Source organism: Sipha flava, unplaced genomic scaffold (assembly GCF_003268045.1).
Source record: "Sipha flava isolate LNK unplaced genomic scaffold, YSA_version1 36_pilon_pilon, whole genome shotgun sequence".
NCBI classification, from domain to species: Eukaryota; Metazoa; Arthropoda; class Insecta; order Hemiptera; family Aphididae; genus Sipha; species Sipha flava.
The window spans coordinates 3,150,479-3,167,302 of NW_020273076.1; the positions used below are offsets into that span (position 1 = coordinate 3,150,479).

Here is a 16,824-nt window from a genome sequence, read left to right on the forward strand (position 1 = left end):
GATCAATAACTAAAAGGAAAAGAATTAGTAAATAACTTTACTGTAGTTAATGATATTGCGGAACGAAGAATTAAATTAATTAAAGATTATAGCAAGTTAATAACTAAGAACGAAGACCAGAAGCAATATTTACTGCAAGTAGTGAGCGAGTATCATCGGTGATTCTCGGATTGTAAAAAACCACCTTGTCCAAGATCTTTAAAATAACTGAAAGAAATCAACTATGAAAAAAAAAATTAAAAAAAATTATAATAATAATTGCTATCATATATTTTTTCTTATGAAATAATAAATAATATATAATAATAATAATAGATTTATAAGACATTATATAAACTGTATTATATTAAAACATGTATTATTAATGAAACTCTTGAATTAACATAATAACATTTAGATACATTAAATTTTTTACGTTAACCTGACTGTTACAATAAAACAATCAATCCAATGAAATTTATCCTAATTAACTTTTTTTTAGGAAATCAAATTATTTATTAATTGTATATAAGATATTTTGTCGTATCATTAACCATTATTTTAATATATTTAAATAACTGTAAAAAATCTTTTTTTTTAATAAATAAAATATTTGATATTTTATCATTTTTCTTGGGGAAATAATAAATTTATGAGAAATTGTATGAATATGTTTTTTATTATAAATATAAATATATAATATATGTTTTTTACATTTTTAAGATAAATGCAATATTTTTTTGAATATAGTCAAAAAATTACAAAACAACCCTTTTTCACTAATATTCAACCCTCTTGGGACACGTGAAAGGGCTGAGTAATCATGACTAAATTTAACCCGAATTACTTTTTTATAGTTATGAACAAAATGAGGGGGTAAGAAATCAAAAATATCAGAAAAAAAAATTTCTTCATCTATAGCTAAGGTCCACCCTATTGCATAGTAATTGATCAATTTTATAATTTATTTTAAATTACTTGATTTTTTTTTCCATCAATGGCGTCTGATCCGGATATCTTTTTATCATAAATATTTGTGGTCGTAGAATATATATATATATACAATAAAATCGTAGAATTATCCTTGGATATTAAGTGAAATAGGCCAAAGTAGATTAACAGGTTTTGGTGCTTTTATATATTCACAGGCGAATTGCATTAAATGTAGAAAAAATAATAGACCCCTTTGCTGAGAATATTGTAGAGATTTTGTTGTATAAATCAATAAAACTAGGTCATTAAACATTAGATCCCATTTATTACGCCTTGTACTTTTTATTTTATTTTAGTATAAAAGTTTTACTAACGATGTTGTTATCTATACTTAATGATAGTTATAATATGTAGTTTGACATTAATAAATACTTTCAGGTGTATATATAAAAAATAAAAATAAAAAAAATTGCCCTGAACTAAAATCTGAACTTCTAATTCGTAACAAAAATACTTATCTATAAGTCAATGCTTTGACCAATTTGGTCGTATGGTACTCAAATATGGGGTAGTACTAAACCAACGAAACTGCAAACAATCAAAGCCTTTCAATCGATCTCCCTTCGTATAATCACGTCCACCCCATGGTATGTTTCTATTCTCACCCTTCACAAAGACTTAAATATTGAACCAGTTGTTAATTTAGTTACAATCCACTATAAAAAATTCCACTCCAAATTTCTTCCACACCCAAACCCTGGCAACTCTCCTCACCGCCTTAAAAGATCTTTGTGTCGTAATATTGTAGTTTAAAATCACCATACATTCGCTATAAGGACACTGAAAAATCATTGCATATAGTTAGACGCAAATATTATTTTCCAAAATGTATTTCCTGCTCGATTATTCGTTCGTTCACGGACCATCATAACGTTTGCAATTCAAATTTCACGTTTAAAATAAATAAATTATTATATTTATTAAGTCAATTTTCTATGCATTTCGTGTATTTGTATATTGCTAGGTACGGTAGAAATCGCGCATCATTTTACTAAACATTTTAGTTATTTCTTACTAATTATACACTTCGATCTTAGATAGTAAATGACAATCGGCATAAGCTTAAATTAATAAACTGTACACCAACCATAAAAAACAATCAATGTTATAAATCCTTCGATGTTTACCAATATTTTATGTAAATTCATTACCATAGTCTTTATGTATGTATTATTTAGTCGTCTTCAACCTGCAGAGAAATATCAACGAATAAATATTTGTCACCTTATATAAAGTAATAAGTTTTCATTATTTTACTCTTAATCAGGCGCGGAAACAAGGGAGACTATGGGAGCTGAGCCCCCCCCCCCTCCTTACACATTAAGTAGAACCATATCGAACTTAGGTACTTAAAATATTTAAAAAATTAGACGTAAGAAAGACTTTGTACAAATCGATATGTGCAAAAAATTATGGCAGTCACTCACTTTATCACCCTCCCTTTTTTCATTTCTAGATCCATGCTTGCCCTTAATGCATTACTTAAAAATTATACTATTAATAGAAACAATTAATAAAAATAAAAAAAATATCAGTTTTCAATGAAACCCTCTCAACTTATTTTGAATAAAATTAAATTTGTTTACCATCAAACCATCATAATTTGTATGGGTAATTTAACATGATTTTCAATCAAAATACAGTGCCAGAACCAAGGTATTATGCTGCTCATAGATTGTTTTCATGAAAATAAAGATAATTTAATCAATAATAAATGTGTAAATTATAAGTATATAATATAATGAAATATAACATTTATTTTCTTCTAAAACAATGAATTTAATCAAGTATTAGGTTAATTTACATACATGTAAAGTATATTAATAATTCTGTGTAAGATATAATGGCGATAGAATATAATAATGTAAAAGTAATATACCATAAAAAATTATACATAAATTAATATTTTTAAAAACTACCTACATAAAAAATCAATCAAATTGATTACATTTTGTCAGATATATTTGCTTTGCAAACAATCACATTATTTTTTCATATTTTTTCAAAATACATATAAAGTTATCTTATTAATAAACTGCATTCATTATATTTTATTTGTTACAAATAAAAATAAAAATTCCAACACCATATTGTAGTTTCACTTTTTATAACCCATAATTATGAGATGAATATATTTCAAGTTGAAACAGTAATAGCATTTAAAAAATATAATGAAATCAATATTCAATAATAACTATGCATAAAGATTATAAGAATAATCTAAAAAAAAATATATCATAATTTCATTGTAACTATCAACAAATACGTTTTAAGCACTCACAAATTTCAACATTCTAAAAAGATTACATTTAATTTAAATAGAGAAGTACCAACTGCTTAAAAATACAAATATTTGATTTTGTTTTAGAATTGTCTGAATTTAATAATAATTAAACTAAATCTCTACTCTGTTGTTTTCATGCTTTTAAAATAAATTTAACCAAGAAACGCGTATAATAATCAAGCGTATAGAACTTGCAAGATTTCAGATGTAATACAAAATTATATGTGAAGCTATGTTATTAAAAATGTTTCACATTGTTTGGAAAAAAATATAAACAAAACAATATTTTTTTACAAATACTATAATAATAATATGTCTTTAGTTTAACATAAGATCAAATATTATATGCTTGATAATTATACATACTAGCTTGGTTAATTCTAAAAGGTACTTATTAATACAAAATCTTTAAAAATAAACTAGTAGAAAAAGGAATATGAATATATTTACAAGGAGATAATGGCTGTTTTGGTTATAGAAGTATGTATTCAAAATTCTAATACTGTACTTGTACTTAAAACATAAAAACAGGTACATAAAAAACAGCATTCACGTGAAAATTATATTTGATCATCATGCCTAGCACTATTTTTAAACATTAATCAAACAAAACCACTTAAAGTGAATAATCAGATCATAAATAATTAAAAGTAATTTAATTCAATAGTCCTTTAGCTTTGTAAACATCCCTCAACAGTGATTTTAAATACTTAATTTCTCTTGCAAGTTCTTTAGCTTCATCCTTGAGTGTATTATTTTTCTGCAAAAGTTGTTTCTCTTCCATTACGGATTCCTTAACTTCAGCCTTCTTCTTCATCCTGTATCGTGTGGCTGCATTTTTATTTTGTTCTTTTTTACGCAATCGCTTTTCTTCACTTGGTGCCTTTGGTGTATAAGGTTTAGCCCGTTTTAATGGTATTTCACTGTAAGAGTCGGTGTGGCTGCTAGCATCTGATGACATAAAGTCTGATAAAGTATCTTCATCAACTACCAACTGACTGAGTTCTTCCGGTTGCATATCATCCAACATAGACATTAGAACATCTGTATCTTTAGGACTTTCTGGGGGTGTTAATGAAGCAGGTGGAACATAGCTGAATTTTTGCTGAACAGGTGTCTGTTGGCAATATATAGGTGCATATTGTTGGGTTGGGTATGGTTGGTATTGGATAGCTTTGTTTGATGGAACAAATTTCTGATATTCAATTGGTTTCATTTCAACGTGATTTGGAGAAGTGTTTGTCATGAAGTCATCAAATATTGGAAGGTCAATGAATTTTTCTTCATTTAACCAATCTGTAATAGTTTCAGATTCTGAAAAATACACAAATTTTTTTAATTTAAATTTTGGTTAACTGATCACATTTTTATAAACCATACAGTAAAATATACTAAAATATATGAGAATGACAATTATTTAAATTTTCAAAGGCCCATTGTTGATTTTACCAACAGAACATATTAATGTTTTAATTATTTTATTGTATTTAGCTATGTGTAATAATGTTTACACTTTACACTGTAGCAAAGTTGATTTAATTATCAAATGAAGCAAATAATAATGGAAGTATAAAAATAGTTTTTTTTTTTTTTGGCATGATTGTTATGATCGTGATTGGGATTCATATAAATTCCGAGTATAATACTTAAGTATCCATCTATTGTAACTATTACAGTGATATATATATATATATATATTATACTCAACTGTGCACCAGTAAATTATTCAAAGATAAATATTGACCTTATATGAAGTACATTGGTGACCCAAATAGACCAAATGGATAAATCATAAAATCAACTGCTTATCTAAATAGTTGCGCCGACTTATAATAGTGGTTATTATAATAATACAAATCGTCTGGATGTCAACCTAACATTAACCGAAAAGGGCCAACACAAAGTGATAAACTGTAATTATTTTAATTGTTACAAGTCCTCGGAGTAGCTGAGTGTTATTGATATAAAATAATGTACGTGTATGTTTGTACTCGCGTACCGTAAAAATAAACGAATTTCAAAAAGAACAAAGAAAAATTATCACGATATAATTCGATTTTAATTTTTCATTATTCATATCACTACACAGTCAATATGTCAAGGAAATTTGCAAATAAATAGACCAAAATATGTATCTAGTATTATATAATAAATATAAACGTCGTTAATTAATTATCATGCTTGCACAAAATATAAGAATAAGTTATTTTAAGTTATCCAAATTCCAAGATACATATAGCCCGAATAAAATAATTTAACTGTAATTATGTTGATGTATAGAACAATTGATTTTTAGATTGAAAAATAGTGATAAACAGTAAACCTTGGGCTTGAGCGATTAATGTATTGCAAATATTTTAATAGAAAAATAATAACTAACTGTAAATGTGTTAAACAAAAAACATTTTAAATTAAATAATTTTCTGAAATAGTTATTAGTTTACTTCGTTTGAAAGAATAGACTATTTAATTTGAGAATTATCATGTTTTCAGAAATGGGATGTATAAAGTATAATAAAATTAGCAACTACTGAGAAAATAATTAATAAAATAAATATTATCAGATTTTATATGCTAGACAAGTTTGTAAGAAAAATGTATATTCTTTAATGAAACAATAAAAATTACAACAATCAACAGTCTATTGTATCCAATTAGGTGGTGTAACTATGAAATGGAGGACAATACATATAAATCGAATCAACATTATCATTTTTGAAATACAAAATAAGGCACAACCATTTTTCTGATAAAATTAAAAACTAAGTTATGACACTGTCCTCGTCTTACCTCTATCCCCGAAACATTGTTATCAACATCTCTAATTCATAAACACAAAACGTTATATTATATTGTATCTTATTTTTAATCAACCAAAAACCAAAATAACGCATGTAATATACATCGATAATCGCCCGCATGGAATACTATAATATTATACTAAAAAATACGAGGTTAGTAGCATGTAACGTATAGCGACTATGACGAGATCTCTCTAGTCTGATATTATTTTTACAATAACACCCTTTGACCTAGATAAATGTTAATATCTATTAAAATTGGGTCATAGAAAACTTAATGATAGCAATTATATATTATATGCTCAAAATGTTTTAATCGAACCCATGTCGCATGTTCATACGATTAAATTTGTACAGATGTTTTGTAAAAAAGCTGGAATTAAATTAATAAATTTTATTTTTTCGAATATTATAATATAATAATATAGTATAATAATTATACTTGTATTTCACTCAAAATTATAAAAATTAAATAATATATGTAATTATAAAAATTAATAAATTAGAATTTTATAATACCTTTTGAGAAAATGAATACAAACTAGATAGTTGAATGTTAAACAATCAATTGTAATGTTTAGTGTCCATTTTTTTTCAAGTTTTAATAAAACCATTACACACGTATATTGTACATGGAATTTAATTTAAAACTAAAATATGAAAAAATAAGAAATCGTTTGAACATTTTTTTTAAAGATTAAAACTTAAATATTCTCACTAATAAGAAAAAAAATCCAGAGTTAGAACAAGACAAATGTATCACAACTTATTCGTGCGTTTGAATGGAGATAAAGCAATATTTTCATCAGAGAAAAATTATATAATTACAGCTAATAATAATTAAATGTGTAGTATGCTCTTCAATTAGTAATTTATACATCAACAAATGTATTATATTTCTAGATTAATATTGAATCCAACCTAGCAACATTTTCAATTACAAACACACATTATAAAGGAAATTTTTCGCTCGAAACATGTGATTAAAATCAATATCGAGTACAATAGTATATTATATTTGTTAATTCTTAGATGATAATAAAAATAATATTATCTTTCAACATACCAGAGGAGCACCAAAAAGATGAAATCATTCCGGTAGCCATGTGCTGAGTTAACATCAGCCTTGGCGTGTTTCGACACGAAACCAAATATCTATTATGAAATGTATGCAAGTATGTATCGGTAAATTAATTTACAGTGAAAATTTGACTACGGTGTAAAATAATATATATATTTTTGAATATAAAATAATAATGAAAACAAACAAGAAAAAAAATTAAACAAAATAACTACTATATCTATACGATAATACAAGATGCTAATATAGCAATGATATATAGATATATTTAAAATAATAACAAAGTTAAAATAAAACAAATAGTAGTAATAGACTTTGATATTTGGTTTCACTTAGGAAGGCACGCAAAATTTTTTTTTGCCTTTATACCGTTCACCTTCTTTTTACCAATTTTTGCGAGTTGAATATAATTTGCCTGCTCCAGGTGTAATGATAGATGAACTTCATAATCACACAACTATGTGATGTGCCACGACCTACCATGTGAACGAAAATACATCTATTAAACAACGTGCGTAAACTTTCAACGAACAACTGGTTGGTTGCACCGCGTGAGAAGTTAGTTGAACACTGCTGCGGGACACGCCACCGCTCTGCTTCGTCTATCACACATAAAGACTCCCGAACAACAAATCTCCCTTCTCCTCGATTTGCGATTTTTTTTTTTTTTACCATAATTATTATTATTATTATTCTTTTACTCCTAACACAACATGTTTACGCGATTGCGCGAGTGCGCATGCCAGTTAACGTTTTAATTTTTTCTTTATTTTGAGCATATTATTAGCACATTATTAATATAAGAATAATATATATATATATATATATATACATATAGACATACATATTATTATACGCATATTCATACGAGCAAGGTGAACCACTGGAATAGTGGTTCACGCACTGATCACGTGCTATGCTTCCTAGTTGGCAATAATCAAACATCATTAATGTTGGGAGTTAGTCATTTTAGTAATATAGAAATAGTAATAGTATAGTAACAATAATTGTAGTATTAGTAGTAACAGTTATAATAGTAGATGTACGTTAGAGTACATTAGTTAGTACAACTTAAGTTTTCGTCACATTATTGATTTATTTATATTTTCACATTATATTTACACACAAAGTACCTTTATCCTTTTCATTTTTAATATCAATCATAAATCAACCCAATAAGTATAAAGTTTGGGAGATGTTAAGACAAAGATAAACATAAAACGCATTGGCAGACAAAATAATCTCTGAAAAGTATTTCCATGTGGCCTTGCCTATCTACATTTTGATAACTACAGCATTAGATGGGATGAATATTAGAATCAATGTTTTTACAACTCGTATCACTTTTTTGTATAGTAACATAGATAACTTAAATCAAAGATTAAAGATCAATATTATAAAGAAATAATTTAAGTTAAACATATTGTTAAACTGAAATTTATTAAGTAAGTATATTATGTTCGACATCAATAACTTATAAGTATGATACACTATGTGAAAAATTACATTGAGGAGCAACAGTGAAGCAGTCATCTCGTTTTAAACACACATAATATAGTGAAAATACTATGCTTAATACTCATTCACACATTGTGACTATACTGTTAACACTTAAGTTAATACATAAATTGTATAGAACAATATTAAATTAAAATTTTTTAATACACTTTACAATATACATGAGTTTTCACTGATGTATAACTTCTTTAAACATCAAAACATTTAAAAAAGCTTCTAAAAATACATTGATAATATTGTCCTAGATAATCTATGTAAAAAGTTATGGTACTTCAAGGTTATCCATATAACCATAATGAAGTATGGTGAGTATTTTTACCTTACTACCTAAGTGTAAGACAGATTAGATTTCTTATGGCCGGTATTTCATATTCGACTTAAGCTATAACTTAACCATAAGCTAAGCTTAAATTAATATATTCGAATTTCATTATATTTTTAACACTTTACTTAAACTAAACCATACCTAATGTGAAGTTTATCTGTCATTTATGTTTTATTTACTCAATGTTAATCATTGTGTTGTGTGATTTTATAAGTAAAAATTATTTCAAATCTATATTTTGTAGCTATACAAGTTAAATTAATTAAATTGTGTTGTAATTGTATGTTTTAATTTTCAAAATGAATGAAATTATACTTTACATATCGGATTCATCACTGTCAAGTGACAATGAAGACATTGTTAATATTATTGAACGATTGAATCACCCAAGAAAAAAACGAATTTATAGAAATCGATTAGATCATTACAGTATTTGGTATGAGATTGAATTTTATAATCAATTTCGTCTATCAAAACATGTTTTGAATGTAATATTAACATTAATTTTGGATAAAATTCAATATCCTACCAACAGGTATACTAAAATTAAACGAAATTAAAAACTTAATACAAAGGAAAATTTATTTAGATATATCTTACAAAAAATATTTTTAATTTTTAGAAATCATGCCATTACTCCTGAGCAAATGATGTTATTAACAACAGATCAGACACGTTTAGTAATTACTTTTAATAATTAAAATAATAAATCAATGATAATTAACCAAAAAATCTATTTTGATAATATTTATTTTTGAAACATCAATGTAAAATCATGGAAGAAAATTGAAAAAGTATAGCTTTGTTAAGGGTAACACTTAAACTAATTGATATATGGAATACAAATTAAACTACACTTAAGTTTAGTAAAACTATAACTTTAGTCATATATGAAATATTGGACCTTAGTTATCTACTAATATGTTCACTTTATATAAAATAAAAAAAACCTAACATCCAAATACATTATATAAGAAAAGTAATTTTTATAATCAAATTATGCTCTTTTTTTTATTATTAAAGAGAAAATTACCAAAATATTGATTAATATGAAAAACTACTGTTCAACTTAAACCTAATTTTAATAAGATAACTCAAAAACAAATAGTTGATACAAAAAATTATCTTGTTTAATTCCATAAATAAAAACATAAAACTTCAAACAAAACAACAAATCATAGAAAAGAAAGATAATCATTTTTTATAAATATGGATTTAAAATTGTTTAATAAATTGATTTACTGATTTATAATAAACTATGTTTTATTAATTAGATTACAAAAAAAAAAAAAAATGTAAGACTAGGCAATTAGATAATTAATATTGTTAAGGTTTAAATAAAAATATTAACTAAATATAATACCATTTTTAAATTAAAATTAAACATTTGAATCTTTCTTATGGTTTACTTAATAATTTAGATTTAGAATAATTTGACTAATTCTTAAAACATATTAAATTTGAAAAACTATTAACTAATTTTCTTAGACACAAGCTAATTATCTTTAAATTAACTTTTATTTAAATTTAAACTTAAATTTCACATTTTTGTTTGAATTTATTTATTTTTATATTAATAAATAATCAACTTTTTATTGGTACATTTCCTCCACTAACATTTATATAACAATTCATATCCAAACATTTACACTACAATGAAATACTAAATATTTTAATTTTTAAATCTTCAAACTATGTTGTTATATATACATAAAATATAGATTCAATTAAATATAATTTAGTAGGTAATTTATTATTGTAATGATAATTATAAGGTATAAAAAACTGAATTTATATAATTCAAAATATACTTCAGTAGAATTGTTTTATGTACCTATTACAAATTGTTTGAAATTATAAAATAAAACAATAAAATTGATTTAGTTGCAATTTAAATTTTATCATCATCAATAAATTGTAACCATTAGTAATACTATTTGTATAACTTTTTTTATATTTTTTCATATAAAATAATAGTTAATAATAAATAATAAATAAAATGTCAGTATTTAAAACAATAATTTTATATGTATGTATATACATGAATCAGAGATGTAATGTTTTGAACATATGATTCATATCGGCATTAAACATTTTTGGTAATTTATAGTAAACAAAAGTTCTTTATCAAACCAAACAAAAATTATTGATTACTCAGTAAATATTTGGACTAATGTAAATAAAATAATAACATATATAAATTTACCTGAAACCATCTCAGAAATGGTTGCACAAGGGAATAGTGTATCATACATTATAAGCTTCTTACAATGGCTATTTCCAAATTCTAAATGAGATGCTGTTATAAGTAAATTGATATGTAAGTGTAAGTTATATAACATAAATGCTATAACAGTTAAAAAGTGACTAAACACTTCACAATAGTTGCGTCAGTGTTTGGCCAGCGCTATATTGAACACTAGATACTAGATTAGAACTTAGGATACTTCAAAGCTGCTGTAGAGTGTAGCCCAATGAATATTTTTGATCAGAAACCATAAAATCATATCCGTTATCTATAATTTTTCAGACACATTGTATAGCTTTTAAAGGATTAGTAATAATTAATCTATATGTTATTGATAATTACGTGCTTCAGAACTAACAATAACAATTAATAGGTAGTTCATGGATTTTTATTTTAGAAACCTTAAAACAGGAAAACTTAAGTCATTTGTATTTGAAAAACTAATGTTCAGAATTTTTTAAAATTTTAGCTTTTTATTAAGAAGATAATGAAATTTTATAATATTAAAGAACAATTTCAGTATTTTCACTTTGAATTTTTACTTACATAAAACAGCAGTGATTGATTTTGTTTTAAAGTAGATGCATCTCAAATATAGTTACAAGACATAGTCATATGTTGTCATTCCAATATAATTTAGCTGCTATTATAGTTTAATAATAGACATAAATACCTACCATCATTTTTACTATACATCTTGTCTAAGTGTTCTAATAATTTTCCAGCCATATCACTCCTTGTTAATTTATCCCATTCTGTGTCGTTTAAATCACATATTGCTTTTGGTGATAAAGCACTTGTTAGCTCGTTGCTTAAAAGCAACGAGCAACTTGGTTGCAGTACCTGAGACATCCCTAATTTCTTGTAATGTACGCGGTATATTATTGAATAATATAAATTGTATGTTGTTGATAACTTGTATTGCTGATATTTTTTTGATGGTGATACCATCTTTGTATAAAGTGGCCATATTGGCACTGAAAAAAAAAAAAAAACACAAATTATAATATCTTTTACTACAGTAGCAAACTTTTCACCAATTAATGATTATTTGTACTTTAATAATCCATAGGAAGTATTTCAAAGATTTTTACTTTAATATTAATTTTACATTAGATAAAATTATAGTTTTATTTTAAATTTAAGGTTCAAAAATGATTAGCTTGTTAATGGATGGATAAGATAAGAAAAGATTCATAAAAATTCATGAAAAAACTAGTATAAACACATAACTCAATCAATTTATGTTTTCTTATGCGTCTTTGGCTTTAAATAAACTAAGTCTTAATAAATTAAGAGGATTCTTTTAAACAAATACCGCAAGATATTTTTACTAAAATTTTAGCAAGGCCATATCTAGACATTTTTTTCAGGAGGGGTCCAAAACATGTATATTATAATTTTATTGAATTTAGATTTTAACTTTTGATATTTGGTTAAAAATAAGACAAAAAAGATTTAATCCTTTTTCATTAAAATTAATATCATATTTTCATATGATATTATGATATAAAATTAAAAGCAGTCAATGATTAATTGGAGCTTAAGTCATTTTTGACTGAAAATATTTATGTTGGTATTAAAAATAAATAATTATTTTAAACATTCGTAAAATATTGAAGACATTTTGGGCGAGGGAAGGTCCAGATACCCTGGAACTCCCCCTCCTCAGATATGGTCTTAATTACAAGGATAACTATTAAAGTATTTGATCTTTAAATTTATTTTAGTTAAGAATTTTTTTTTTTTTAAATTTCTGTTTATTGCACATGGAACTTTAAATCTCAATATTTTAACAATTTTATTAGCCATGAAGTTTATAAAATTCAGCATTAATACAGAGTTATTTAATTACATTAACAAATGTTCTAAGTCAATTAATATTTTAATGATATAAACATAAAATTAAATGGTTATATATATATATATATATTTTAGCTTTTACATACAAACTTAAGAACTTTGTATAAATAGTATCAGATATACTCAGAGAGGGAACTAGAAATTTTTATGCCCAGGGAAAATGTTAAAATTACACCCTATCATAGACCACATAATCAAATACTCTTGTCGAGAATTTTTTTTTTTAATAATCATGCATATTGAGTTTTAACCTAATATCAGTATATTTAATAAAATTAAAAATATAAAATTATTTGTTAATAATTACAAAAATTACACTCTTTAAAATTTTATGCCCCGGATGAATCCCCATCTTCCACTCTCTAATTCCGCCCCTGAATATACTCAGGAATATACTTAATTTTATACCTCACGTATTTAAATAATTTTAATACCTCAAATGATATTTATTATGTAACATGATAACATTTTTTTTATAAACCAACATCAATAATAAATTAAATGAAATTATTAAAAATTTGAAATATTTTTTATTTTACTTTTTTGAATAATATTTTTAATGTTGCAAATACATATTTTTAATTAGTAATCATGAATATTCATTTAATGCTAATTTAATGAAATAATTTGATAATACTAAAAAATGCATTTAATACAATTGAAATATTTCACATACATTATGTTATGATGATATACAGTCTAGGTATAATGAACTTAATAATTTTAAAGAAGAAAATAGAACTCTATAATCTGAGTAAAATTGAATGACATATTATATATGTTTATATTTTATCCGATATTATATATTAGAAAACTAACCTTTAGACGTTACATATTAAGTTCATAAATTCTATTTTATCTCCAAAGATAAAAACCAAAAGTCAAGAGGTAAACATAAAATAATAATACAAAGTTTTTATTGTTGTTTGTCAGAAAATACAGTATCACTTTATTATACATAACTCTCGATTAAAGTCAGAGTATGATATTTTAAAATAAAAATCAATATTTAGGTATCCGAAAACTAAATTTTTGCAAAAAATAAATATAACATTGAAACACGGTTATTTTTCAGAGCTGCAGTAATGATGTTGTGTTTATCTACATATTATTATAAAAATTTCAAAAATGGATAAGGAGCTTGTTGTTAGCTTAGACATTTAAAATATGTAAAAAAACGATATTATTGATGTCAGATTAAAGACTTGCTGAAATGATGAACTGTGAAAGTCATCAGACAAAACTGGTTTAGGAGCATAAGTGTTGGGAACATTCTTAAAATCAAATGGGCCAAGTAATAACAAATAACATTAATACAAATAACAGGCAGTGTAATCGGACAGGTACAAGAAATATTAATTTTTAGTTAAACAGTATGGAGCATCTTTTCATCACCTACACAAGTCATCTGGAAACAGTGTTTAATCTACTTATATCATTTGAATGACAAATAACTTGACAAGGGCATCACAAGCATTGCTGCATATTGACAAAGAGGTCAATGACAATATTTCAATTATTATTTTAGTAGTAATTAACTAGGGTTTGGAACTTATTGTACACACATTTTAAGAAATATGCATATACATACGCACTTAAAATAACCCAAATATGCAGCTAAATATTTTTTTTAATGACAATTAAAAAATTTGATTTATTCATTTTTTTTTAATAAGTATTTTTTGACAACAATAATACTATATACATTATATTAATGTGAATGTTCTGTTTAATTTTTTTCATCTTCTCCTACAATTTAAATATTAACTGAATATTTATTTTCCTTTTACATTCTCTAAACGATTTACGCAGGAACAATAATGTTAGTTTCCCTTGTTGCCTGTCCCAACTCATTCTATGATCAGGTACATTGACCAATGTATAAAAGTAAATAAAAATAATGTTAATCTTTAAAATGAATTTACTTATTATTACTCAAATTGCGTAAATATTCTATAAATCACAATTGAATTGCCAAAATTTGTAAAATATGCGTTTTTTTCAGAAAACGATGAAATATGCAATTAAAATTTTTGTATTTCAGTCCGTTATGACTTAAAACAAAATTATATTTTACTTAGACTATTCTGCAAACATTATTTAACAATATGCAAATGTAACAAGTCCCAAATCCTAGTAATAACCAATAGGGTGTACCATGGGAAGCAGCCGTCGTCACGCGACCCGTCCAGATAAGCCGCGGCGACAGCAGCGTTTACGAGGGATCGTTCCCGTCATCTGTGCAGCATACGCACCACGTTATCGACTCACCTCGCCGATTAGGCATATCGAAATATCTCACCTCACAATCGGAGACATGATCATTTTGTCGTTCTGGAGCACACGCCGTGTGCGGGCTAAGTGGTGTCGGCGGAGTTCAGTTCATCGTGTTGCGTGTCATGCGCGGCGCTGTGGAAAACTCGACTTGGATGTTGACTGACACGCGATGTTCTGAGAAATGCGAAATAAATTATTTTTAAACGATTATATAGAGGAGGAAATGAGCAAAACGACTCCACGGGGTCAAAAGTGAAAGCACACATACGTAGAGCACGGTGGCGGCGGTGGTGGTGGCTATGTTGTTGGATGTTGCGGTACAGTTTATCTATTATTGTTGTTAACGTCCTAACGGGAAACGCGGACTCGTCAGACAACTATCGGAAGAAACGGAGTCGACGACGATGTTAATGATGACAGTAGTGGTGGCGATAATGACTGGCAAACGTCGACCGATTTTAGTAAGTATGATCAGTGTGCCCTGTGGTAGTGGATTGCGGCGGTACCCAAGTGGTTTCTACGGCGGACGGAAGAGAGAAGAGAACCATGCCGCCAACCCAACGATCACGATTGCCGCTGTTGCGGTCGTTCCCCAGGCCTGCTCCATCGATCTAAAGGTGTCCGCCAATGTTTTCCAATGTGTTCTGCCCGAAATTTTTCGATTGGAAATGTCGCGATCCCTTTGACCGGCAACGAGCCAGTGTCGTGCCCAAGTCGACATGACGGTGGGAGAGTGGACACACTGCGTTTATGATCGGTCTGCGAAACACCAGCACCGTCCGCGTGATAATCCGGCGGCGTGTTCCGATCATAGATAAAGAGTAATGTTCTGATACGTTTTCCTCTCGGTACGCCGCATATCGAATAACAATCGAACGAGCCCTTGAATAACGTACGGTGATTATTACAATATGGTATTTTCATAATTTGTCTAGTAGTTGAATAAAAAAAAAAAAAAAAACCGATATTTCATCACTGTCGATCGAGGGAGGGGGAGGAGAATTAACCGAACAAGTTCTTATTAATCGCTTCAGATTTAATATGATTAACATACGACGTTATCATGATTTACGGTTTGAAAGCAAATTTTCCTCTCCGTGCTTAACGGCGCTTATCAATAATTAAAACCGTTATCGGCCGTGGACTCGTTCTCAGAACAGTTATTTTATCGCTCGTTGGTTAATGTTCAGCGCATTTGTTTTATTCGATGTTTACGGTTTAGAAAAATGGAAATATACAACAACCGTGTTTTGCAAAACCGCTCTGGACTTTGTTACACTCGTGTGAATTAGGCTTTTCAATCGGTTTATCGATGCGTCGCTATAATTTCTAAAGTTTATTGAACCGGCTGCTAAAAATAATATAAACGTTTGTGAATTGATTTAAGCGCTCTCGAGTCTCTCCTATTCGATACATTATACTGATCGAATCTTTGTCACAATCGTTGTCCTTGAT

General features: G+C 26.6%; 1 protein-coding gene across 1 annotated transcript; it reads right to left on the reverse strand.

Annotated features, from left to right (window-relative positions):
* Positions 1-3,722: 3,722 nt before the first annotated feature.
* Positions 3,723-15,818, reverse strand: LOC112687904 (activating transcription factor of chaperone). Its single transcript, XM_025560887.1, has 4 exons — positions 15,638-15,818; positions 15,395-15,543; positions 11,907-12,206; positions 3,723-4,570 (listed from the first exon to the last, which is right to left on the reverse strand). The coding sequence occupies exons 3-4, from the start codon at positions 12,178-12,180 to the stop codon at positions 3,912-3,914; spliced, it is 933 nt and encodes a 310-aa protein (XP_025416672.1). The 5' UTR covers positions 12,181-12,206; positions 15,395-15,543; positions 15,638-15,818; the 3' UTR covers positions 3,723-3,911.
* Between the last annotated feature and the right edge of the window lie 1,006 nt (positions 15,819-16,824).

Excerpts from the sequence above, each read along its gene's own strand:
- LOC112687904 (XM_025560887.1), bottom strand. The coding sequence starts at position 12,180 with ATGGTATCACCATCAAAAAAATATCAGCAATACAAGTTATCAACAACA. Across the intron at positions 4,571-11,906 it reads GATGTATAGTAAAAATGATG|AATCTGAAACTATTACAGAT; the intron begins GTAGGTATTTAT and ends TGTATTTTTCAG.